This window comes from Sus scrofa, chromosome 14 (assembly GCF_000003025.6).
Source record: "Sus scrofa isolate TJ Tabasco breed Duroc chromosome 14, Sscrofa11.1, whole genome shotgun sequence".
In the NCBI taxonomy this organism is placed as follows: Eukaryota; Metazoa; Chordata; class Mammalia; order Artiodactyla; family Suidae; genus Sus; species Sus scrofa.
In genome coordinates this window covers 97,872,253-97,898,773 of record NC_010456.5, presented here as the reverse complement: position 1 = coordinate 97,898,773, position 26,521 = coordinate 97,872,253, and the positions used below count along the sequence as shown (strand labels likewise).

At 36.4% G+C, this 26,521-nt stretch overlaps 1 protein-coding gene across 3 annotated transcripts in view; it reads left to right on the top strand.

The window, feature by feature from the left end:
• PRKG1 (protein kinase, cGMP-dependent, type I) overlaps positions 1-26,521 on the top strand; it is a 1,234,550-nt gene that overhangs the window by 894,307 nt on the left and 313,722 nt on the right. For all 3 annotated transcript variants that reach the window (XM_021072187.1, XM_021072188.1, NM_001044574.2), the window contains 1 exon segment: positions 1,133-1,196. In XM_021072187.1, the coding sequence (XP_020927846.1) occupies positions 1,133-1,196 (64 nt within the window).

Genomic DNA, 26,521 nt, shown 5'->3' with positions numbered 1-26,521 from the left:
AAACAGTATGTTATAGCTTCTCTTGTTGTGTCATTCTAATCAAGCCAGAACTATTCTCTAAGTCAAATGTCAAACACACAAATGTGTGTGCATTCATTTATAATCTTTTTTCTATTCAAGCACTAAGATAGGGTCAAAGGAGAATTTAACTTCACATCCCAGTTAGATTTTTCTAGCAGAGTGGATTTTCAAGCACTTTATGTTCATGAGTGTCTTTTCTTTTAAAGTCATTACCATTATCCATATAAAATAATTTGTATTGGCTTGTGTATTCAATACCGTTTAGTACTTCCATTTGTTGGTCAGTGAGTTTCCCTAATAAGAGGATGAGAAGACATTTTTCAGTGTCTGCTATGAGTCTGTCTTTCCTCCATTCTATGTGATCTGATCTCTATAACTGTCCTGGGAAGCATTCCTACATCCACATGCTCATAACTTTCTTTACCACATGCTCCTGAGTTGTTACTAGCACATCACTGAAAATACGGGGATTGAACAATATAGATGCAGTTCTTATTTTTTGTGGAGTTTGATCTTAACAGTGAAGACACCCGGTAACAAATATCTGATTAATTATTTAATTACAGTTGCAGGAAGGGATAAAAGAGATCACAGAATGACCTGACCTATCTGGGGAGAGGTTGGGGAGAGTAGGAAGCTTCTAGTGGTGTTGAATGAATGCTTGCAAGGCTGAATATGTCATCAACCCTCTTCTGTCCTAAAGAATGGGTGGAAGTCAGCCTGTAGAAAGGAGTGTGTGTGTGTTACATGTCTGTGTGTATGTGTGTGTGTAGGACTACCTAGAGATGGTGATGGAACTGGAAGAAATCTGGTAACAGCAGGCTGACAGAGGGGAAAGTGGTTTTTTCCCCATCATAGCTGAGGCATCCAAGGTCACACAGGAAATATAAGTGGATTTGAACTCAGTTCTTTCCAACCTCCAATTCTTTTTAGTACATCATGCTTTTTCTCTGTTGGTCATCAAATTGTGCTTCAATTATTGCCTTGATCTTCATCTGCAGATTCTTTGTCATGAAATGCTTTTGCATTTTTATTCAGCTAAACTGCTGTTTTATTTATAAAAGTAAGTTGCTGTGCATGCCTTCAGCATCATCTCTGTCTTGTTTTTCAGCGTTCCAACATTCCAGAGCCTTCCTGAAGAGATCCTTAGTAAGCTTGCTGACGTCCTTGAAGAGGTAATTGTTTTTAGCCCTTGAACTTTTTGAGATGGAACTCAGCCCATCACAGCTGTGCAATGACAAGTCACAAAGTGCAGAGAGACCTTTTAAATTTTTCTGAGATGTGGGATGAGCTATATATTTGTCTTCAAATACAAAACAGCTCAGCACATCTGACATTTATAAACAGAAGTGTGCAAATCAACTTAAGTATAGAGAGAAGATAACTTTTCACTGTGGCAAACAATATTACTTTGACTTCTAAGAATAGGAAGTAACACATTTCTCTCATTTCAGTCAGTGTAAAGCAAGAGTGTAGTAACTGGCACTCTAAAGCTTTAGATTAGTAAATTTACAACAGGAATTACCATTTGGGTACATGGGTACATATTTTATTAGCATCTGAGTATATTTTACACACATAATTGTATATCTGAATATGAGTGTGTTGCTGTTATTTCTTTTGCTCTGAACCTATAAAGCACAGGAAATGTTGAAGCAGAATATAGGCAACTTACATAAGCAATGTCTTAAGTGAGCAAAAGAGGGATAGGTCCCTGCTGCCTACAGAGACAGGGAAGGCAGAGTATCTGGATACACATGCGGGCAGGGGGTTAATGGGGTGATTGGCACTCTGGAAAACCAATGGATATCTTCTCTTTTCTCAGAGACTAGAAATTAGGGTCATCAACTGAGGATAAGGATGGGGTAGAGATTTGAGAGGTTTGAAGATGGAGGATAAGGTATTAGAAAAATGAAAGAGGGGGTGGACTAAAAAAGACAGTATGATTAGCAGTCATCGTTCAGGTCCTGTTTAATGGTATCAATCCCAAATCTCAGTTAAAGAGGCAAAAAGAGTTTATTTAAGACCTACAATAGAGAGAGAAACTCCACTTAGCTAGAATAAAAGGTGGGAGGATTTTTCAGCAATGGAGCGAGCTGGAGGAAAAGTAGTCCATTGGGGGAGTTTGGTCAACATGATTGGGTCAGAAATATTTGCTGCTTGTCCCTTCTGAAGCTAGGCTCCTGTTTTCCCACAGAGACTGGGAGATAGAGGCACTATCTTCTTCTTGATTACATTTCTAAGGAATGATTGAAAGGTCCTTGAGAAAGACATCCCTGAACTATAAGATGGGCAGCAGCCTGGAAGAATATTTGCATCTCAAACAGGCAAATTAAGAATTTACCCTTGAAAATTGTCTATAGTAAATGAGAGATCAAGAGGCTAGAGTGAGAGAGAGGCCTGTCTTAAGTTTAGCCAAAGTGAGGGACCTATTAAGTGTGTCCTGGTGGCCAGCCCATCTGGTTGTGTGGGGTTTTTTCAGCCCCATTTATTTGCCTGAATTCGAGTTCCAAGTAGACAGAGAATGAGATTTAACCAGGACTGGTATTTTGCCAAGAAGAGATGAGTGGTTGAAAGAAGGGCTAGGGAGCTGAGGAAATGTGTGAAGGAGAGATTATAGGGATTGACCCTTGAATTTAGATTGGGCAAGAAGGAGGGGAACACTGGAAGGACCAAAGGCCAGTGAGCGATTGCAGGACCAATGGATTTTGGTCTCAGGAGGCTGAGGCATTTTTGGAGTTGTGCTATAATAGGGATGAACTGGAAAGATTATGAAAATCATTTTTGTCTCTAGATACTAACTATTTCAGTAATTTCTATGATCCTTAGAACTTCAGAGGTTTATATCCACATTTTAATTTAGTCTTATTGAAGCAAGCTTTCCTATGTGTCTCCTTCATCTTATAGGTAAACACAAAGCAGAGCAGAAGTCACATTTGATTCCTAAGTTCAAGTATAAAAAATTCATGAGAAAAAAATACTGGCTGCATTTCTCTCTGGATGTGCCAACTTCTGTTCTTGCAACCTCTGCACATGTGAAAGTGCTTTTCCCAGGCCTTTTGCTTGTTGCTTTCCTTGTTGAATACACCGATGAACTCTCTGACATTCTTTTTCTTTTCTTTTTTTTTTTTTTAAACAAAATGAACTAACGTACAAATTTACTGGCCCCAATTAGGCCCGTCCAAAATATACAAAATCAAGTTCCATGAAGTCCTTTAATCATTTTCTTTCTTTTCCACAGCTGTGGAAGCTTTTGCTGCGTTTTGCAAAACAATAGCTATAGCTCTATAAATAATTCTGACCAAAGAAATATTTTAGTATTTTATATCAGATTTTCTAATCAGAAGATGCCTTAATTTATGTTATACAAGCCACAGTACAGTCTATAGCAACGCTGCATGAAAATAGAAACAGATGATTAAGTGCCCACACATTTGTTTTGAAGACATACAAATGAAGTAAACAGACAAAATATGAAGTAGACATATGAATATACTACCCAATGCATGAAAATGTTCAGCTCAAGTTGAACAAACAAGCACAGTGAGAAATTAGATTAAATTATGTATCAGATAGTGAAGCAAATTTAGAAGAACAAAAGCAATACCAGTGTCACATAACATTAAAGGGAAATGTGCTTGCATAATAATTGAGCTGTCTTTCTTCCTACAATATCCAGAAGAAAATGAAAGAATCCCAGATTATTTTGAAAAGAGAGCAGTATAATCATTGCATTTAACCAAGACGTTTACAATCTTGTTTGTTTAGCAGATATTTGTGGAACACCTGCCGTGTGCCAGGAATTGTTCTAAACTGGGGATTCAGGGTTCTGTCCTCCCAAAGCATATGTTCCAGTGGAAGGTACGGATGAGGAGTAAGGAAAATAGCACCAAAATAACATTGAGCGAGATGGCCACTTGATAGAAAAGGAAAGACCTCTCTGAGGAGGTTTTTTTTTTTTTTTTTTTTTTTTTTTTTTTTTTTTTTTTAAAGCTGAGATCTAAGTGCAGATATGGGGCAGAGAGAACATAAGGTCGTAAAGTAGGAATGAGTTTGCTCTCCTTAGGAGCAGAAGAAGGGTTAATAGTGAGGTAAGATGAAGCTAGAGAAAAATAGGCAAGGCCAGATGGCAGAGGGCTTTGCTGGCTGTAACAAGGAGTTTGTTTTTTCTAAGTGCAATGGGAAAACTTGGAGGGTTCTAAGTCATAAAATGACATGATTTGCGTTATGTTTTAATGATATCTCTCTGGCTTGTGTGAGAAGAATGGATTATAGAGGCCCAGACCAATTGTTTCTACAAAATAGCATAGGTAAGAATATATGTGTATGGATTTATCTTCTTAATGCCTGTTTCATTTCCAGTATTCATAAGGGGGAGTAATGAAAGGATAAGGAGAGGGAAGGCAAGGACTAAGAGAAAAAAATGTAACCAGATAGAGGAATTAACATAATGTTATTGGTAAAGATATTTAGGAGGGTGCATGTAGCTGGAGGACAAATATATGATACTTGGGACATGCTATTCTAGACCTGAAAAAGAAACCATTATATGAGTCATTTCTGCCATTGCCCACCCCAGCCTCCACTTACCCCTTCCTAATTTCTAGTGTGGATGTACCCATTTATGTGTTCCTCCCTATGGGATTAGGAAACAGAAACAAATACCCTTATTCTTTGTGTAGCAGTTTAGTACCCCTTTCTTTTCCTTTCTTTTGTATTACATTGTAGAAATATTTCCTTTGTATATTGAATCTCTCATGCCATTTTCAGAAACAGGGAAGTTTTCTCTAGTTCCTTGAGAAATTGGGTTTACACATAGATATAAAGAGGTTCTTGGCCAAAGGTCTATCCAGATCAAGAACAATAATTTCAACATTTTCCTAGGTTGTGTTTCACAAGTTGAAATTATTGTGATCCTCTAATTATTCACCTTCATTCTCACTGTAGTATGTTCTTTTCATCTCAGAGCTGCCTGAAATCGTCTTAATAAATACCAAAGAGCATTTTATGAACTTCACATTTAGTTTGCTAGAGAAGCCATTTTATAGTTTGTAAAATAAATTATAAGAGAATTTTAAGGCATGTGTAGCAAATAGCAAGGTCTTACTTTATAAACTGGTTTCATTAACCTCTATACTTTCCTATGTAATACTCTGAAAACTATATTGAATGAATTAGTCAAATATTGGAATCTCTTCTGAAAACTGAGGAAGTGCTTATGGATAAATGAAAAGAACAGTGAAATTATAAAAAAAAGGATCTAATCCCATTTTTTCTTAGTACAGCAACCTAACACTTTCCTTCTTCCTTTATGTATACATAATTAGTCTCTAAAAATGAATTACATTGTTCAGATGGATGGAACAACCCATAGCTAATCTCCACTTGAGAAATAGCTCCCTTCAATGATTACCTACCCAAACACAATGGAAAAAAGTCACTGTAAATAAACTCAATGTCTAATATATATCCATCTATCAGGACTGAAGTGAAGTCTTTTTTAAAAAATGACAAATAAAAACTGTCTTATAAAGATGAAGAACAGAGATTAACCTATTATCATGTCACAAAGAAACTTGAACATTAATTTGGGAAGGAGATATGTTTTCACCAATAAGGGTGGAAAATATTTACATAACTTGAGGAAAACTATTTTATTGAAAATGTCAGATTAAAGAACCAAATTAAGCCAACAAAATTCACTGGTATAACTTATTTTTCCTTTGTATTAATAGAAGTGGAGCACAGATGCTATATTTAAATCTCCTGCTTTTTAAATGGAAAATAAAACATATGAGAACCACTTCTTTGTTTATATTGAAATCTGTTTCATGTCCAGTTCTCTCATTAAAATACTGGATTTGGTTGTCTTAGAATAAAAAAATACCTCTGCTTCACCAGCTTTTCAAGAGCTCTCTACCTCTGGGCTTGCAACTTTTATGATTGGATCTTAGACATATTTGAGCTTAAATAATGGGCTGTTCCAGTTTGTGACCCTGGATGGGGCATTTATTTATGTTTTCTGGGTTTGGGGATATTTATACTATTATGGCCTGACAAGATTTTAGACGAATAACATTCCTCAGACTTTTTGAATTAGTAAGAGGGACATGATGAGAAAATTAGGGAAAAAAAAAAAAAAAAAAAAAGACAAGGAGAGGAAGCTGTTTTCGTCTTACCATTGCTTGACATGGTAAGAAGCAAATACTGTATTACAGTCCACGAACTGTATTTCCATCATTGGAAAAGGGGATTAATGTAACACAGGCACTGTTCCTTCCTACAAAGTCCCCCAGGGCTAATTAAGTATGTGGTGTTTTTGCTGTTCAACTGTTCCTTGGTGTTACCATGTCACGTTGGCATCTTGCCAGATTCCCTTGCATCCTCTCCAGTTGCGAGTAACACAAGTGGAAAGTCCTGCATTTGGTTGAGTTATTGGATTGTTATAAAACTCTCTCTTTTTATCATTCTTAATGCCTAGAATGTCTGGGAAGGAAACCGAAGGGGTAGATGGGAACATTATTAATTACTTTCAAAATATGTTGTTATGGCTAAACTTTTTCTTCCCTTCCTTTAGGTTTGGCTCTTGTTATTCAAAGCAAAGCTGTAGCGACTTTAAAGAACTATTCTTTTACCCAGTTGCTTTGGCCTGAAGGATTCTGAATTTGGAGAATTAGTGATTTTGCTTAGATTTCTCTGGTTCCTTTTGGGTGTTCCCATCTATGGGACAGTTGGCTGCTTCTGAAGGAGAACTAAATAGAAAGGGTGCATGTGTTTTGTGTCAGGGTATACGATTAAAACGTAAAGACAAACTCAGTTTAATAGTTATATTTGCATATGTAATTATTTTGTAGAAGTAAATGTAGAAAGGGAGAATATATTTGCAAATCATATATGATAGGGGAATTGTATTAGTCAGAGTTCTCCAGAGAAAATAGAACCAGTAGGATGTGTCTGCATACATAGAGATTTATTTTAAGGAGCTGGCTTTTGTGACTATGGCGGCTGGCAAGTTCAAAACCTGTAGGTTGTACTGGAGACCACAGAAGAGCTAATGTTGCTGTTCAAGTCCTTTGGCCATCTGTCAGCAGAATTCCTTCTTGCTTGGGGAAGGTCAATCTTTGTTCTATTAAGATCTCCCTTTGATTAGATGAGGGCCACCCACATTATGGAGCATAATCTAGTTTACTCAAAATCCATTGATTTAAATATTAATTTTGTCTCATCAAAGTCCACTAATTTAAATGTTAATCTTATCACACACACAAAAACTTAGAATAAATTTTGACTAAATATATGGGCACTATAGCCTGGCTAAGCTGACACATAAAATTAAACATCTCAAGACATATCTAAAATATATAAAGAATACTTACAACCCACTAATAAAATAATAAATGGTTCAGTGAGCAAATAACTTGAAAAGATATTTTTCCAAAGGGGATATACAAAAAGCCAGTAAGCACATGTTCAATGTTAATAGTCATGAGGGAAATGAAAATTGAAACCATGATTATGCACCTCTAGGATGGCTAGAATAAAAGACAGGCAATGACAAGTGTGGGTGAGGACGTGGAGAAATTACAACTCTAGTGTGTTGCTAGTAGGATTGTAAAATGGTAACAGCTTCTCTGAAAAATGGTTTGACAGCTCTTCAAAATGTTAAATATAGGGTTACCCTATGACCCAGAAATTCTCCTAGGTGTTTATTCAAAAGAATTGAAAACATCTGTCCACATAAAAACTAGTACACGCATGTTCATAGCAGCATTATTCATAAGAGCCAAACACTAGAAACAACCTAAATGTCCATCAGCAGATGAATGGATAAATAAAATGTGTTATGCTCCTACGATGGAATACTATTTGGCTATAAAAGGAGGGAAGTACTCGTATATGTTATAACAAGGATGTTCTTGAAAAAGTAAAATGCTACATATGTGAATCTAGAATCTATGATATATGAATCTATTTATATGAAATGTCCAGAACAGGCACATCTATAAAGGTAGAAAATGGATTAATGGTTACTAGGGTTGAGAGGATGAGGGGGAATAAGGAGTGACATGATGAGTATGGCTTTTTTTGGGGAGAATGGAAATATTCTGAAATTAGATTCTGGTGATAGTTGCACAAGTTTTTGAATATACTAAAAACCATTAAACTGCATGCTTTAGATGGGTGAATTTTACAATATGTGAGTTATATATTAATAAAGCTGTTAAAAGGGATGTAAGTATAGAACTCTATTTCAGTTGTGATAACTTCGAAGGAAATATTTGAGGTTATAAGAGTACCTGAGGGTCTTAATCAGATAAGATTGCAACAGGGCAAGGTGAAGCCTTGTCTGACAGCCTCGCTGATATTACACCATTTAAGCTGAGAATTATATAATAGGGAGAGTTTTGCAGAGGAGGGGTGAGGATGGCCAAGGAAGTGAGAGGAAGGAAAGTGCCTTCTGGGAAAAGGATAGAGTTACATGAAGGCCTAGAGGTTTATAAGAAGAAAAATAATTTTGTTTTCTATTTGTATTCAATGGAAATTGTTGTATCTAGGTCTAGAACTTTATCTGTAAGTATTTCAATAATTTATTCTCACAATGAACTCTCTCTACCTCGTTAAACTGCACATTTTACTTATTTGTATAGCCTATTCCACATTGTACAAAATATTCAATTGTTCTTTTTTCTTCAACCTATCTCACTTGAATTGAACCTGGGGCCCTATACCTGACAAAGATGCAAAATACCTCAACAGGTAGGAATAATGGGTAAGATGAGGTAACAGAAGAGAAATGTATGATTTTGCACATAACTAAAAAGAAAAAAATTCCAGGAGGATAGGATAGTGAAGACATGGCAGAATATAGGCAGTATTGCTAGAAACAATGGAAGAAAATGACTGAAGTAACTTAAAATTTTGCTCTGGAGAAGACTTTGGGGGAAGGTACTGAATTCCTTTTTGAACTCAGTAGATTTTAACCCAATTTTGTGTTAATAGAATGGGGAATTCCATCTCTAAAAAGAGACTGGATGAATTATTTAACCCAAATTTATCAAATTATTTTGATGAATCAGAATAATAGCAGTTTCTTTCTCTTGTAGGCTCACTATGGATCTTAAATGGTATAACTAATGTAAAATTATTAAGCATGCAAACATAATCTCAGACATGCATCAGCAGTGCTTACCAACCCCTTTCACATATAGACACATATGGAACATATTTATCCTCCATACATACTGAAGTTAACAACAAAACTCCTTGTGGCTGGAGGTGATGGTCAGGGATTTTGGCTGTCCCAAGTCCTACCACACTTTCCATCTGAACAGCACTTGTTTTGTAATGTCTGGAGACATCTATGGTGGTTTTAATATTGAGTGAGAGCAGCAGAGGGTTGCCACTGGTCTCTCGTGGATGGAAGCCAGGATGCTGCTCAACATTCTACAATGCATGGGACAACTTTACAACCAGCATCCATCCCCAAACATTGATATTGCATAGACTGGGAAATTCTCCTGTTAAGGTAGATGTGACAACATTTGGGAAACTTTGTTAAAAATATGAGGGAGTTGCCATGAGCTGTGATGTAGGTTGCCAAAAATAGGGTAATATGGTATAGACTGCAAGGGATGGGTAGATTACTTTAGCCAGGGTGGTTAAGAAAGTTATATTTGAAGAGGTGACTTTGAGTTGGCAACCATTAGAAACATCACAGATGACAAAGTATAGTATAAAATGTTAAGTATTAACAGAAATAATACATATTTGAGAAGATATGGTATTGAAGAGATTAGTTAGGATTCTGTGGATACTTAAGCATTGATTTGGTGATGAACAGTATTGATTTTTTGGCTTCTCCCTAGCTCTAAGATTCTGTATGATCACATTCTTAAGAAAGACTTTTCTGGTTCTAGCCTCAGTCATTTACATTTCTGTCCAATAGTGAGTTCCTTCTCCTGTATTTCCTAGATCAATTTAACTATCATGATATGGAAGAAATAAAAGCTTGCTTATTGCTTTAATTTGGTTTCTAGTTTCCCTTGCTCAGTGTGTTAAGGATCCAGAGTTGCCATGAGCTGTGATGTAGGTTGCAGGTGTGGCTTGAATTTGGCATTGATGTGGCTGTGGCAGCTGCAGCTCCAATTTGACCCCTAGCCTGGGAACTTCCATGTGCTGTGTGTGCAGCCCTGGAAAGACAGGGAAAAAAAAGTGGTCTCTAGTTTTGTGAAGTTTTATGGTTTTGGATTGTAAGTTCTTAAAGCTAGCACTGTATTGGTATTTCTTTTCACTCTGAGCAATTGAGAAACATAATAGTGATACCTTCCACTTATGAAGGTTAACTCTATGACAGGCTAAGAGCATCTGTTTAAAACCCTCTGAGATAACTACTATTGTACTTGCCCTTTGAACAACACAGGGGTTAGAGGCACTCCATACAGTCAAAGGTCCACATATAACATTGCAGATAGTCCTTGTATCCATAGATGGGGAACTGCAGACTCAACCAACCTTAAATTACTTGGTACATATTTAGTGAAAGAAAGTTGCATATAAATGCAGTTCAAACCCATGTTGTTCAAGGGTCGACTGTACTTTATTATTCCCAATTTATAGCTGGGGGAACCAAAGCTCAGGTGATACAGCCAATGGGAAAATAGTTTACTCCATCCAACCTGATACTGGGATTGGCATTTGTTATTACTATGCTATATTGCATCTTGAAAATGTGAAGCATATAAATGAAAAAGAAAAAATCATTTTCCCCATCCTCTATTCTTTTGTTTTTAAATGAGAGGTGCTTCCTTCAGAAAATGTTTACTTGGGCTTTTTTTCCTGGGAATAATTAATTTCTTTCCCAGTCAGCATTTTAAATTTGTTTTAACAGGAATCCATTTCATGCCTTCAACAGACTTTGAAACAAGGCATTTCCAGTCATTTTATCACCAGAATATGTATGCTTTACTTTATGCTGCCTGTGATTCATTAAAATGTATGTGCTCTGCAAATAGGAAGGCAGTCTATAATAAATCCGCTTTCTAGAAAACATTCATAGAAAGTGCTCAGAATGGTTGCCACATAAGAATATATAAGCATGTTTGGTGCTTGTGATTTGCTGCCCTTTATGCTGTTTGTACACAAATAGTGAATTTGTGTGAAAGTATGAACTAGTGGCCCATCTTTAGCATAAGTGTGAGGTCCTGCTCACAAAATGCTTATTGATAGTATGGGAACAGATAGTGATAAACCTTGAATTCATTTTATGGAGAAGTATGATAAATACCTGGTCTAAATTAAACAAACTGCTCTGATTAAAAGGAAGTATGACCCAAGACTTTCAGATCTTTTTTTAAAAATCTGAGGCATTTTTGGAGCTGCTCAAAAAGCTAGCTCTAGGGCTTGTACACAGTTGGCATATGAAACACAAATCATTGAAGAATAGAAGCCCATTTGCGCTTACGGTAGGAAGCTAAAGATAAGAAAACCAGATGGGCTTTCAGTTTTAGTCACAAAATAGAGAGCTTGTCTGTCTGGAGAGAGCTATCAAACAGCTTGGAGCATTCCGTTCCAGGTCTCCCCGAGGTTTTTGGCTACGTATTCCCCTAGGAATCCACTTCAAGGCAACCTACCACCCTGCCTCTAGAGAAGGAATCATGAACTTCCTTAGGCCAGTGGCTACAAGGCTCTTTCCTGGTAGATGAGGCTTTGAACCAGGGCAGGCAGTATTTCGGCATGAACATTCGTCAAATCTCAGTCAGTATTCATGAGGAGGGAGCTGTGACTAGCCAAGGCTTTAGTGAGATTGCAGCTGTCTGGAAAAATCCTGTGTGTCTTATGTTCTGTGTTTTTCCTTAATCACTATGAGATGCTGTAAGTGAATTTCTCTTAGCTCTCTGGGAAAGTTACTATTCATTGTATTACTTACAGTGGAAAATTATTATTTTAATAAAGGCAGCATGTTTAGTTTTGTAAATAGACTAGCAGTGCAGCATCATTCTGCCAGTTCTTTTTGCTTCCTATGACTTGTGCAAATTAGTTTATGTTTCCAAGAATCATTAATTCCGTGAGCACGCGAGCAGTAGATTATCCCTGATTCTTTCCTCTTCTGAAGATTTTCTTTAAGGTCAAGTCTTTCTTTTTAGAAGCTTGCCCTAACTTGTCTTTATCATCTTCATATTTGTTGTTCCCTTAATTCTCTTTTTTTTAATTTTCCCTTAATTCTCTTATAGTTGGTGCTTGAAAATCATATGCTTGTTCCTATAGTGCCTGGAATTTGTCTGTTTCTCAATTTTCTCTAAATCCCTTAAGGGTTGGATGTCTCTGCTTATATCCTCAGTTTCCAACAGAGTGAGAATTTGCACAAGAATTATGCTTGACATTTACTACATAACCAATAAGTATTTGTTGAAGGAATAGTCTGAGTAGGTTTTCAATAAATACTTGCTATGTGAATGACTCAGTGAATGAAACAAAACTGTTGTTTTACATTTGAGTGCTGTCACCAAAAGTAGAATTAAAATGTGTCAGTGACCAGAGGCATACATCCTGGAAATATAAGAATTCGTAAGTCCTATCTGATAATGTAGAGCTTCTAGGTAGAAGATTCCCAAGGACCCAAGATCAAGGTGGAAGACAGAGAAGGTGAGGAGAGCCAAGGGCTACAAGGTCATGGGAAAAGAATAAGACTTATTTTTCCTGTGTCAGCTCTCTCATCTCCCTTACTCATGCTAGGGAGATATACAAAAGAGTCTAACACTTTGGGAGACTATTCTAATCAAAGCTAACATTCTTATAAAGATGCTGACATCCTTGGAGTTCCTGTCATGGTGCAGTGGAAACAAATCCGGCCTGGAACCATGAGGTTGCGGGTTTGATCCCTGGCCTTGCTCAGTGGATTAAGGATCCGGCATTGCCACGAGCTGGGGTATAGGTCACAGATATGGCTCGGTTCTGATATTGCTGTGGCTGTGGCATAGGCTGGAAGCTGTAGCTCCGATTAGACCCCTAGCCTGGGAATCTCCATATGCGGTGGGTGCAACCCTAAAAAAGCCAAAAAAAAAAAAAAGATGCTGACATCCAAAGTAATGTCCTTGGGCAAAGAACTGAACTCTTGTCAATTACTGTTTGTTTAACAAAGGGGTGAGGCCTCTAGAAGTCCTCCTCCCAGTTTCCTGCAACTGTAGTTCATACTTGTCTGTGACAGTCCCTCAGCCTACAGCTTTAGTGTACATATTTTCTCTTTTTACTTAATTCCTGATCTAAAGAATGGACATAATTGTGTGTGTGTGTGTGTGTGTGTGTGTGTGTGTGTGTGTGTGTGTGTGTGTGTGTGTGTGGAGTTGACCCTCAGTATCTATAGGGGATTGGTTCCAGGATCCACCTTGGGTATCAAGATCCATAGATTCTCAAGTCCAATAGTCAGCCCTCCTTATCAGTGGTTCCACATTAGCAGTACTGTAGTATTTATTGAAAAAATTGGGCATATAAGTTGACTTGTACAGTTCAAACTCATGTTATTCAAGGGTCAACTGTGTATGTGTGTGTTATGTTTATATATCTTTACATATGATGCCTGGGTTTGAGTTTTGGCAACATATTTTAATCCTATGTCCATGATTCATTAGCTATTTGACATTTGTTTCCACAATCCATTAACTATTTGACTTTGAAAAAGTTACTTAATATTCCTAAGTCCCAGTTTTTAGTTTTGGAAAATATAATAATACTACATACCTCATAAGATTGTTTCTTCTTTTTATTTTTTAAGACACCATTGTTTTATCATTAGCAGACTATTTCTCAGAGTTTTAGGTTTATGGAAAAATTGAACAGAAAATACAATGAGTTCTCATATACTCCTTTCATCCCTACCCACAGTTTACCCTATCCTATTATTAATATCTTGCATTGGTATGGTAATTTTTTTAATAATTGATGAGCTGACATTGAAACATGATTATTAACTAAAGTCTATGGTTTACATTTAAAAGTTCTTTTTTTGTGCTGTATGCTTCTGTAGGTCTTGTGTATTTTAGCAAATATAGAATGACCTGTACCCACCATGACAGTATCATATATAACAGTTTAAGCACCCTAAAAATCCCCTTGTGCTCCATCTATTTATTCTTCCCTTCATTGCCCCTTTTTCTAGCTCTATATTTTGTGTAATATAAATAATATTGTGTTTTTAATTTCAAATTCCGCTTATTCATGTGATATACAGGTAATCAATTTACTTTTGTATATTAGCTTTGTATCCTCCAACACTGGTAGAATCACTTACTAGTTCCAACAGTCTTCTTGTCAATTTTGAATTTTCTGCATAGACCATTATGTAGCCTGTGAACACTTTCATATTTTCCTTCCCTGTCTATGTATGTGTGTATATATATATATTTTTTTCTTTTTTCTAAATACATTAGCTAGGACTTCCAGTATGAAATTTACTAAGAGCAATGTGAGGGTACATCCTTATTCCCAGTCTCAGGAGAAAGCACCTAGATTTTCATCATGATATGTGCTTTTAATTGTAGGTTTCTCTATTCCTAGATTGCTGAATTTTTTTTTTAATCATGAATGGGTGTTGGTTTTTGTGAAATGCCTTTCTGCATCTATTATTATGATTATATGATTTTTTTCTACTTTAGTCTGTTGATATATTATAGCAATTGATTTTTTTTTTCTTTTTAGGGCCATATCTGCAGCATATGGAAAGTTTCCAGGCTAGGGGTAAAATCAGAGCTTCAGCTGCCAGCCTATACCACAGCCACAGCAACACCAGATCAATACCACATCTATAACCTGTGCTGCAGCTTGCAGCAACACTGGATCCTTAACTCCTTAACACACTTAGCAAGGCTAGGGATCAAACGTGCATCCTCAGGGATACTAGTTGGATTCTTAACCCACTGAAACACAGTGGGAACTCCCTATAGCAATTGATTTTTTTTTTTTTTTTAGGTTCGCACCCATGGCATATGGAGGTTCCCAAGCTAGGGGTCTAATCGGAGCCAGATCTGAGCAGCATCTGCAACCTACACCACAGGTCACGGCAACGCCGGATCCTTAACCCACTGAGTGAGGCCAAGGATCAAACCCGAAACCTCATGGTTCCTAGTCGGATTTGTTTCCTCTGCACCACAATAGGAATTCTGCAATTGATTTTTAAATGTTGAATAAGTCTTGCATATTTGGGATAAATCCCATTTAGTCATGGTGTATGCTTTTTATATACATTATTAGATTCAATTTGCTAATATTTTGTCTAGTTTTCACAGTAGGATAATGTTAGCATCATAGAATGAGTTAAGATATATTCCCTCCACTTCTATTTTCTGGATCTGACTGCATAGAATTGGTATCATTTATTTATTAAGTGTTTGGTAGATTTTACTAAACATTTTGTGAACCCATTCACACCTGATGCTTTCTGTCTTGGAGAATTATTAATTATTAATTCAATTTCTCTAATAGATATAGGCCTATTCAGATTGTTTATTTCTTCTTGTGTGAGTTTTGGCAGATTGTGTCTTTCAAAGAATTGGTCCATTTCATCTAGGTTAACAAATTTATGGAGATACTTATAATTTTTTTAAATTACCCTTTTAGTGTCCATAGGATCTGTAGAGATGTATACTATTTAATTTCCAGTATTAGAAAGTTATGTCTTTCTTTTTTATTAGTTAGCCTAGCTAGAGGCTTATGGATTTTATTGATCTTTTTCAAAATACTAGCTTTTGGTTGCATTGATTTTTTTCTATTGATTTCTCATTTTCAATTTGGTTGTTTTCTGCCCTAAATCTTACTTATTTTCTTCAGCTTAATTTGAATTTAGTTTGCTGTTCTTTTTCTAGCTCCTCAGGTAGAAGTTTACACTACTATTTTTAGATCTTTCTATTTTCTAATGTATTCAATTCTATAAATTTCTCTCTAAGCACTTGTTTTTTTTACTGGAACCCAGAAGTTTTAATAGGTTGTATTTCATTTGGATCAAAATAGTTTTTAATTTTTTTGAGACTTCTTTGAGCCACATGCTATTTGTGAGTGTGTTGTTTAATCTCCACATTTTTTTTTTTGGATCAGCATCACTAATTATTAGAGAAATGCAAATCAAAACTGAAAGGAGGTACCACTTCACACCAGTCAGAATGACCTTATTAATAAATCTATAAATAAAAAATGCTGGAAAGGGTGTGGAGAAAAGGGAACCCTCCTACACTATTGGTGAGAATGTAACTTGGTATAACCACTATGGAAAATAGTATGGAGGTACCTCAGAAAACTAAATATAGAACTACCATGTTCTATATTTATCCAGCAATCCCACTCCTGGGCATGTATTCTAACAAAACTTTCACTGAAAAAGATACATGCACCTATATGTTCATTGCAGTACTATTCGCAATAGCCAAGACATGGAAACAACCCAAATGTCCATTGACAGACGAATGGATTAAGAAGATGTGGAATGTATACACAATGGAATACTACTCAGCCATAAAAAAGAATGAGATAGTGCCATTTGCAGCAACATGGATGGAATGAGAGACTCTCATATTACATGAAGTGAGTCAGAAGGAGAAAGACAAATACCATATGATATTACTTATATCTGGAATCTAATTAATATATGGCCCAAATGAACCTATCTACAGAAAAAAAACATACTCATGGACATGGAGGGCAGTCTTGTGGTGCCAAGGGGGAAGGGGAGGGAATGGGATGGACTGGGAGTTTGGGGTTAGTAGATGCAAACCATTGCATTTGGAGTGGATAAGCAATGAGATACTGCTGTATAGCACAGGGAACTATATCTAATCACTTGTGATAGAACATGATGGAGGTGAATGTGAGAAAAAGAATGTACCTATATGTATAACGGAGTTACTTTACAGCAGAAATTAACAGAACATTGCAAATGAACTATAATAATTTTTTTTTTAAATCTCCACATTTTTGGAAGATTTCAGCTACCTTACTATTATAGACTTCTAGTTTAATTCCACTGTACCATAAGCACATATTTTGTATGATTTGTGTTCTTTTCAATTTGTTAAAGTGAGTTTTATGGCTCAGAATGTTGTCTTTCTTAGGGAATGTTCCATGTCATCTTTAGAAAAATGTGTATTTTGCTGTTGGATGAATTATTTAATAAATGCCAATTTGATCCAGTTGATTTATAGTAATCTTCAGTTCAACTATATCCTTGCTGAATTTCTGCCGGCTGGATCTATCAATTATAAATACAAAGATATTGAAGTCTTCAGTTACAATAGAAGATTCATGTATTTCTTCTCATAGTATTATCTGCTTTTGCCTCAGTGTATTTTGGTACTTTGCTATAGGCATATACACACTAAGATTCTTTATGTCTTCTTGGTGTATTGATCCTTTTATCGTGATGCACAGCCCTCTTTATCCCTTATAATTTTCCTTGACCTGAAGTCTGTTTTATCTAAAAATAATATAGTTATTCCAGCTTCCTTGTTATTAGTTTTATTATGATATATCATTTTCTATCCCGTAACTTTTAATCTGTCTTTATATTTGAAGTAGATTTCTTGAAGACAGCAAGAAATCTTATTTTTTATCCATACTGATAGTCTCTATCTTTATTTTTTTTATTTTTTGTCTTTTTAGGGCTGCACCCATGGCATATGGAGGTTCCCAGGCTAGGGGTCAAATTGGAACTGTAGCTGCCAGCCTATGCCACAGCCACAGCATGTGAGATCCAAGCTGTGTCTGTGACCCACACCACAGCTCACAGCAATGCCAGATCCCCACTCCACTGAGCAAGGCCAGGGATTGAAATCACGTCCTAATAGATACCAGTCAGGCTTGTTAACCACTGAGTCACGATGGGAACCCCTATGCTGACAGTCTCTTGTCTTTAATTCGTATATTTAGATTAGTCTCATTTAAAGTGATTATTGTTATATTTGGATTAGTATCTACCATATGTGTTAGTTTTCTACTCATTGACTTTGTTCTTTCTTTCCTTTCTCCTTCCCCTTCTTTCTTCCTTTCTCTCTTTTTATGCCTGCTTTTGCCCTTAACTTTGCAATTTGCTTTTCAATTAAAGCAAGTCTCCCATCCAGGTAGCATTCTACCACTTCACAGATAGTACAAGTACCATATAACAGATTGTTTTCTGACCTTATCCTACTGTAATTCATTTCATGTGTTCATGAGATATATCTCATAGGCAAACATTGTAGCTATTATAATTTTGAACTGTTATCTGTAAGATTAGTTAAGAATTAGAAAAATAACTTATTTTATCTTTATTATTCCTCATCTAATGCTTTTCCCTTCCTTATGTGGACAATTTTTGACCTATATCATTTTCCTTTTCTCTGAAGAACTTCTTTTCACATTTCTGTAAGCATGAAAACAAATTGAATGACAAATTGAATTTGGAAAAAAAAGTTGAGTGACATATTCCCTCAGTATTGTTTGAGAAAGACCTTGTTTCTCTTTCACTTTTGAAAGGTAATTTTACTGTGTGCAGAATCCTAGGATAGTGGGCTTTTTAATTTTTTTCCACACTTCAAATATTTCCTTTTATTTTCTTCTTGCTTGAACCACACTTCAAATATTTCATTCTATTCTCTTTTCTTCTCTGAAGAGAAGTCCAATGTAATTCATACACTTGTTCCTCTGTCCATAGTGTTTTTATTCTTCTGTCTTATTTCAGGTTTTGTCTTAGTGTTTGATTTCCAGAAGTTTGCATATGATATGCTTACTTTGTATTTATTCTATTAGATGTTAACTAAGATTCCTCCATCTGTAATTTGTATCTATTGTGAATTTTGAAAAATTCTCAACTGTTTTTTCTTTAAATCATTCTGTAATTTTCTCTTTTCTTCTGTTATTCCCACTACACATATGTAAGAAATAACTTATTTTGGAATTGTCCCTCCTTTTGTAATTTTTCTTCAGTTCTTGGATATTCTGTTCTATTTTTTCATTCTTTTTCTCTTTGCATTTCAGTTTTAGAAGTTTCTATTTATTAGAAGTTTTCTAATTCACTGATTTTTTGCCTTGATCATATCCAGTCTACTGATGGGCCCATCGATAGCATCTTCATTTCAGTTACATTGTTTTTATTTTCTAGCATTTCTTTTTGATTCTTCCTTAAAGTTTCTGTCTCTCTGCTTGTATTATTCATCTATTCTAGTATGTTTCCACTTTTTATGTAAGAACCCTTAGCATATTGTTCATAGTTATTTTAAATATCCTGATAATTCCAAAATTTCTGCCATATCTGAGTTTGTTTCTAAGTCTGGCTTTGTCTTTTCAAGTTGTATTTTGTGCCTTTCAGCTTGCCTTACAAATTTCATGTTGAAAGCAAGACATGGTGTATGGAGTAAAGAGAACTTAAGTAGATAGACATTTAGTGAGAAGTTTTATGTTTACTATTGAAGTGTGTTTACTATTTGCTATAGCAGTGGTGTCAAGGCTATAATTTCTTTTAGAATTTTTGTTTTCTCCTCCTCTCTTGTCTTTGGGTTTCCCCGGCCACTGTTTCTAAAATAGACTCTGAGTCTTGCCATCTTTCAGCTATTATCTCCGGAATAATAATCTCAGTTATTATACAGGAGGGCTATTGATGCAGGGGAATATTAGAGTCTTCCAGAGAAGCAGAATAAATAGGAGATTGTGTGTATATGTGAATGCGTGTGTATGTTTGTGTGTGTGTGTGTGTGTGTGTGTGTGTGTGTGTATGGGGGGGGGTACTTTATGGAATTGACCCATGCAATTTTAGAGACTTAGACAGCTTATAATGTGCCATCTACAAGATGGACACCCAGGAAAGCTGGTGGTATAATTCAGTCTGAATATAAAGGCCTGAAAACCTGCAGAACCAATGGTGTAGGTTCCAGCTTAGGTCTGAAGGCCTCAGAACCAGGAATGCTGAGAGTAGGAGAAGATTGGTGTCCTCTTAGCTTAAGCAGTCTGGCAAGAAGGGTCATATTCTTTTTTCCTCTGCCTTTTGTTCTGTTCAGTCTCTCAAGGATTGGATGCTGCCCATCCATATCGGGGAGGTCCAGCTGCTTTACTGACAATTCAGATACTCATTTTATCCAGCAACACCCTTACTTACAGACATACCCACACGTCATGTTGAGCCAAATATTTGGGCACCTTGTGATCCAGTTAAGGTGACACTTAGAATTAACCCTCACAGGTGATAAGGTATGGAGGGGAGGGACCTTGTTCTATAGTCCTATTAGTGAGTCTCAGTCTTTTAGTGGGCCTAAGTTAAGCATTTCCTTCCCCTCACATCAGAGCCTAGAGAGGGTTGGTGTTGAGTATTTTCTCCTTGGTTGGTTAATCTTCGGCTCTGATAAAATAGTTTTCCTGAGGGCAGGTCTTGTTAGATGAGAGAGATCTGATAGTTATTTCAAATTTTATTATGTAGCAAAATGATGACTTTTTTCTTTCCTCGAAAGAAGTACAGGGAATTTTTAGCTTAAATTCAAGGTGAGATCCTGGTAGAAGTAAAACTCATGAAAGTGTGTCCCCCTCCCCACCATAAGCCTGGGCCCCCAAGGAGTTTTTAACTCTCAGGCTAGTCCACAGTGAGCCTCTATCAATGTATCAATGGGAGTTTAAAGTGTTCCTACCTATATGAGCTCCAGCTGGACCTTCTCCCTCTGGGCTTTAGTTCCTGGTAAGTAAGCTATGAATCTCTTTATCCTCATCTTTAGTTTTCAGGGCTGTAGTTTGCCCTGTGACCTCAGTTTTCGGATGGATCTAGGAAAAGTTACTGATTATCAGTTCAGCTTTTTTTTCTTGTTGTGAGAATGAGAGGGATGACTTCCAATCTCTTTTTATGTCATACTAGAAAACTCTGTTTTTTAATGCAAAATGTGATATCCATATAAAGCACTTAGCACAGTGCATGGCATAAAGCAAGAATCTAGTGTTAGCTCAATTTTTATTTGATCAAAATTGTTTTCTAATAATAATTAAGAATAGGATATTATAGGCATCAAAAAGTCAGTACATCTCTCTAAGCAAATGAAAAAAAAAAAAAACTAGTTCTGTACAAAACTCCAGGTTTAGGGAAGGAATTTACTGTGGTCCAAGGTCTGCAGCAATCAGAATTACAGGATGAAACTGGCATGAAGAACAAATCCAAGCTGAAAGCTGGAACAGAGAACCTGTAAGAAGAGGGACCAGTAAGGAAAAAATGGCAAAAATTAAACTCAAGGGATGTAAGTTTGGGAATAGAAAAGGTGATGCAGGGGATAATAGCCTCTTTAGATGTTTGATCCAGAGCAGAACTGATACAGCCAGCTTTGTCTTTTGTATTCAGAGATGGTGCCTCTGATGGGGACTGCTATTTGTGCCAAGAGATGATGTTGAGCATTTTATTCCAAGAAAGGCTGCCCTTTGGTTCACAGCTGTCGCCACTGTTTAGAGCAAAGCTGTCATAGATGTGTGCCCTGCCCAACCTCTTGTTCAGGCAGAGCCTCCTCATCCCTGATTATCATGGGTTTCTGTGGATTTGCTTGCTCTGGGTGCTATGGGGTTTCCCAGTGGTTCAGAATTGCCAGTGTTTGACAAGTACCAGCAAAGTTCAGTCCTTTCTGTCCTGCCTGCTTGTGGTCATATCAGTTCACCATAGAATGATTGCTTAGGGCCTATTTTCCTTGAACATTTCTTGCCTAGCATAATTTGTTTGTTTGTTTCTTCTTCCTTTTCCTTCCTAAATATTACTTGTGGGTAGCACTTTCTGGTTTTGTTTGCTTCAGGACCTCCTGGTCCACAGTTTTGCCTTACCTTTTTGTATTAAGATTAGAAAACTAATTTTAGATGTGTAAAATAGGAAGGATCATTCATTCAGTCCAAGAGAGGTTTAGACCCTAAGTGCACTATGTACTTTCAGTTTGTACTAAAACTTGATTCCAGTGTTAGTTTCCTAAAAAGATTCGATTGTATGACTTACTTGGGGAGGTTGCTTAAAATACATATTTCTGGGTATCACCTCAGAACTACTGAAACATATCTAGCAAGAGGAGTGGAAACCTGTATTTTAAATACCACTGCAACTTTGCAGGTCTAGTTATAGATTAGCAGCAGAGACTATACACATGTGAGTATACACAGACACACACACACATACACATGCATGCAAAAGGCATTCACATGTCATAGATCCCAATTCATTTAGTTAAGGAAATAGAACCTAATGGAAATGTGGTGACCAGACCAGCAGGAACACACACAGTCTATTTCTGCAGACCTTTCCCAGCCCCCTACTCCTATGGATACTCTGTTGCTGGTGATATTCCATATTCAGTGGGATCCTGCTAGAATTGAAAGAGAAAGAGACATTTGACTCTCTTCCTGTCCTTGCATTATGTGGCTTCTGTTGTCATTTGAGAAGACATTACCTTAAAATTTTGGCATTTCCATTTAAGGCAAGGATCAGCAAATAGCCCACCACCTATTTTTATGCAGCCTGTAAGCTAAGAATGGTTTTCGTATTTTTAAGTTTTTGAAAAAGATATCAGAAGAAGAATAACACTTCATGCCATATGAAAATTACATGAAATTCAAATGTAAGTTTTGCTGGAAGCCAGCCACATTCATTTCTTTACTCCCTCTCTATGACTGCTTTGACCCTCCCTGCAGTAAGAATTGAGTAGTTACAACAATAGATGGTAAGATTTAAAATCCTGGAATTGGATCTCTACAAAGTTTGACCAGCCCTGATTTAGGGGAATGTTGATAGGTATCTGGCTCTCCTGGTTTGTGAACAGCATCAGGGTCCCATCCTTTTTTGGTGGAAATAAATTGAGTCATTGCCCAAGTGGTCCTAAAGGAACACACTCTCTGCTTCCCACTTCCCAGAGCCCTGAAAATAATTCCTCCTCCCACTTTTAACCCTGACTCTGATTTTATTTCCTATAACATGGAAGTTCTGATACTAAGTTTGGGCTGAAAAGTACAGTCACAATCCATTCCTTCCACAATATCCGGGATGATTCATTTGATCTGGAGAAATTAGGAAATAACCTACCAATTCTAACTTCTTCATTTCGTAGATGGTTGGAATGATGGACTTGCTTGCCAAGCTGAGTCATTTGCTAAAGATGTTTGTAGCTGATGTTTGGGAAGTGATGTGTCAGACCCCAATTCTCTTGAAGCCTTTCTCAGCACTTTATCATGTACCTTAAAACAATCGCTATTACCCAGTGACTTTCTAGGCTTACTGGTCAGTGACATCTTTGAGGAAACAGATCGCATTCTTCAAATGCAAGTAGATGAGAAACTTTCCTTATTGAATTGGAAAGTGTTGTTTTAAGGAAACCAGGAGGCTCCTGGGGTTCTGTTCTTTACTTTCTGTGTCAGTTGTTAAAAAGCTTAAGGGCCAGAAAACTTAAGGTGGGAAGAGAAAAATAGTTGACTCTAAACCAGCTATAATGGAAAAAATAAAATTATTATAAAAGGAAAGTTAATAAAGAACAATAACAGTGCACTCTGACTGACATTTGAATTTTCAGTCTTCCTTCCTAGTTAGCATTAAAGCCTTCCATTTTTGGTGAAAAAAATATGTGAGTGAACTTTAACTTCTAGAGAGATGTTTTAACAGCTGTTCCCCATCCTAAGATGAATATCAGTAATTAGAACTATGATCGTTTTCTGTCATCGTTATGGCTACTGTTTATTAATCCTCAACACACAAAGCCAAGATGCTAATGCTGGCTGGCTGTACCAAACTCTGAAACCCTAATTACCATTTCCTGCTCTAGAAAAGAAGCTATTTGTAAGACCAAAGTAGCTATTAAGAGAAAGAGGACAGTGTAGCTGTTTAATATGTTGATGATTTGGGAATACCAGCTAAAAGAATTCTGGAGCATGACCTTTGCTTTCATTTTGCTTCTTAACTGATTTAAAGGGTCATCGAGTTTGTTCCAAAGCAGTTCAGGTTATGTGTTATAGACCTTGACCTCTGAAGCGTGATTCCACCACTGAACTTGCAAACAGTAGTATCACTGTTTGACAACAAAGATACCTTGGGTGTAATTACTACTGACCAGCAAAAAAGGGATAGTCAGTGGAAAAATGGCTTTAATATTTTTAAAATAGTAAATCTGTTGCTTAGAAACAGCCCACACAATTGTGTGGAGTAGTCTAAAATGTATATTCACCATTAACTTACTTGATCCATTATATTGAAATTGCAGGGAGTATTGTCCTGCATTATTCATCTGTTAATTGCTTTTATTCGTTATACAAGTTAAAGAGTGCATGCAAAACCCAGTGATAAACATACCCCAAACCAGATAAAAATAATAACATATTATAATTATAACATAAAAATAAAAAGGCTGAAATTAGAGGACTGAAGCTAATTATTTTCCATTTTATTTATCTAAATTTTGATTAATAAAATATGACTCACCTGCCAATTGCTAAACATTTATCAATGAATCAAGAATGGGCTTTAACAATAATCTAAGGCAGAGCCTTCAGGCATAACATTACATTAATTTGTTTTTAAGTGGAAAGATATTGGAAGGGAAGGATTTCTTTCCAGCCAAATGTATAATCTATTTCCCAACATGACTTGTCTAAAATCTGAATTCTAATATGAGTGTAGAAACAGAACAAATTAAAGTCTCTAAACCTATTTCTCAAGTGACATTTTTGAGAAATAAATAGCCATTCCATAGCCTCCTCTTGAAGAATGCTGACATATAGAAACCTAATAAAATCTTCTGAATTTTGTTCCATCATTTCCAAAACTTGACCCAAGGGCATTTTTGAGGCATGTAATTTTTACTTTTTACCTATCACCATTCCACAGAGCACCACAAAACAGACAGTGAGCAATACTGGTCTAGGCATGGAACTTCTTGTAATAAAGTTGGCTTGAGTGGGAAGGGGTTGTGGGAAATTTTGATTAGTGCACACAGCAGTGGGAGACCTGGAAGAGAAGGAAGCGATCCAGTCCTAAGTATCAGTATGTCAGAGGCCCAGAGTTTATGCTCAGTGTGCTGAGAGGGTACACTCTAGGGACCAGAAGAGGTGCCATGCATTTTTGTTGTTGTTGTTGTTGTTGTTTTGGGGCCATGTCTTCAGCAGTGCAAGTTCCCAGGCCAGGGACTGAACCTGCTACAGCAGTGACCCAAGCCATTGCAGTGATAATGCCAGATTCTTAACCTGCTACACCACAAGGGAACTCCCTGGTCATATTTTAGTTGACATTTCTGTGTGTTTCCTAAATTTATTTTTGTGTTACCCAGATCTTCTACAATGAAGTTTAGATTCATCTCTTTTGGTATGGCAGTAATGATACATTTGTGCATTTGATATTGGGATATATATGTTTATAAAATGTTATAAACAAAGTGGTTTAAATGCCTGTGACTACTGTTGGTTCATAATGAATCTATGACAAGAATCTATGAACAAATCTAGTTAGTTTTTCTAAACTGAAATTTATTTAGTTGAAAAGAATGTCTTCTATTACGAGATTGATTTTTTTTAATGTTTAAATGAGCTTTCTTTTTTTAAAAAAAATGGAAGACATATATAGTTTTAATTGCATTTTGCTTTTAGCTATTCTTACTTGGGAAAATGCTATTCCCAGGTTCTTTGTATGTAGTTATAAAAAATGTTACTGAGTCTCTAGCCTCTGTAAGAGTTTACAGCATCTTAGAGTTGCTTACCTTCCTCCCCCACTTCTCCCACCCTGACCCCGACCCTAGCTGGTAGTAGTGGTGAGTCTTGGTGAGCTAGCTACTTCTTTTATTACAGATGTCTTTCTCTGATTCTCTGTTAATATCAGCATAAGTTTGTATGCTAAAGGAGTACTGTAGCTGTGAGATAGGTTTCCTCTCTGTGAAGTTCACTGGCCTGTTATGGAATATTCATTCTTGGTGTTTCAGACACATCTGTCTGACACAGAACTAATTGTCCTGCATGGTCATTATTACACAATGTTATTACCCAATAATTGATGAACCAGGTATCAAATCAACACCTCAAAATTACAATAACCTCTATAAAAGAAAAGTTGTGGAATGGTAATAAGAGGCTCTAGAAGTGATCTTGATCAACACTTTCATAATATAAATGAGGGAGGCAGGCAGTGAGATAAATATATATGGTTTACTTGATATCAGCCAATGAAACGCCACTCAATTAAAAATGTTTATGTCATTCCCTACAGGAAAGGAAAGACTTTCAGTTGTATTAGGATAGGTTAATGCAATGGTAAATAATAGTTGCCTGTGCCAAGGTTTGAACAGAATCAACGTTCTGCATGTTCCACTCTGCTATGTGACCAATTATAGTATATAAATGCTTATAAGAAGTTAGTAAAATAGAAAAATTCACATTTATGAAAAAGTACTGTTAGAATTGGATTTGCTTACTTAAGTATTTATGAGATCTTCTCATACAAATTTTTAATCCAAATAATGTATTATAGAATTCTGCCTTCAAACTTTGTATTAAAAGAGGAGAAAAATATTAC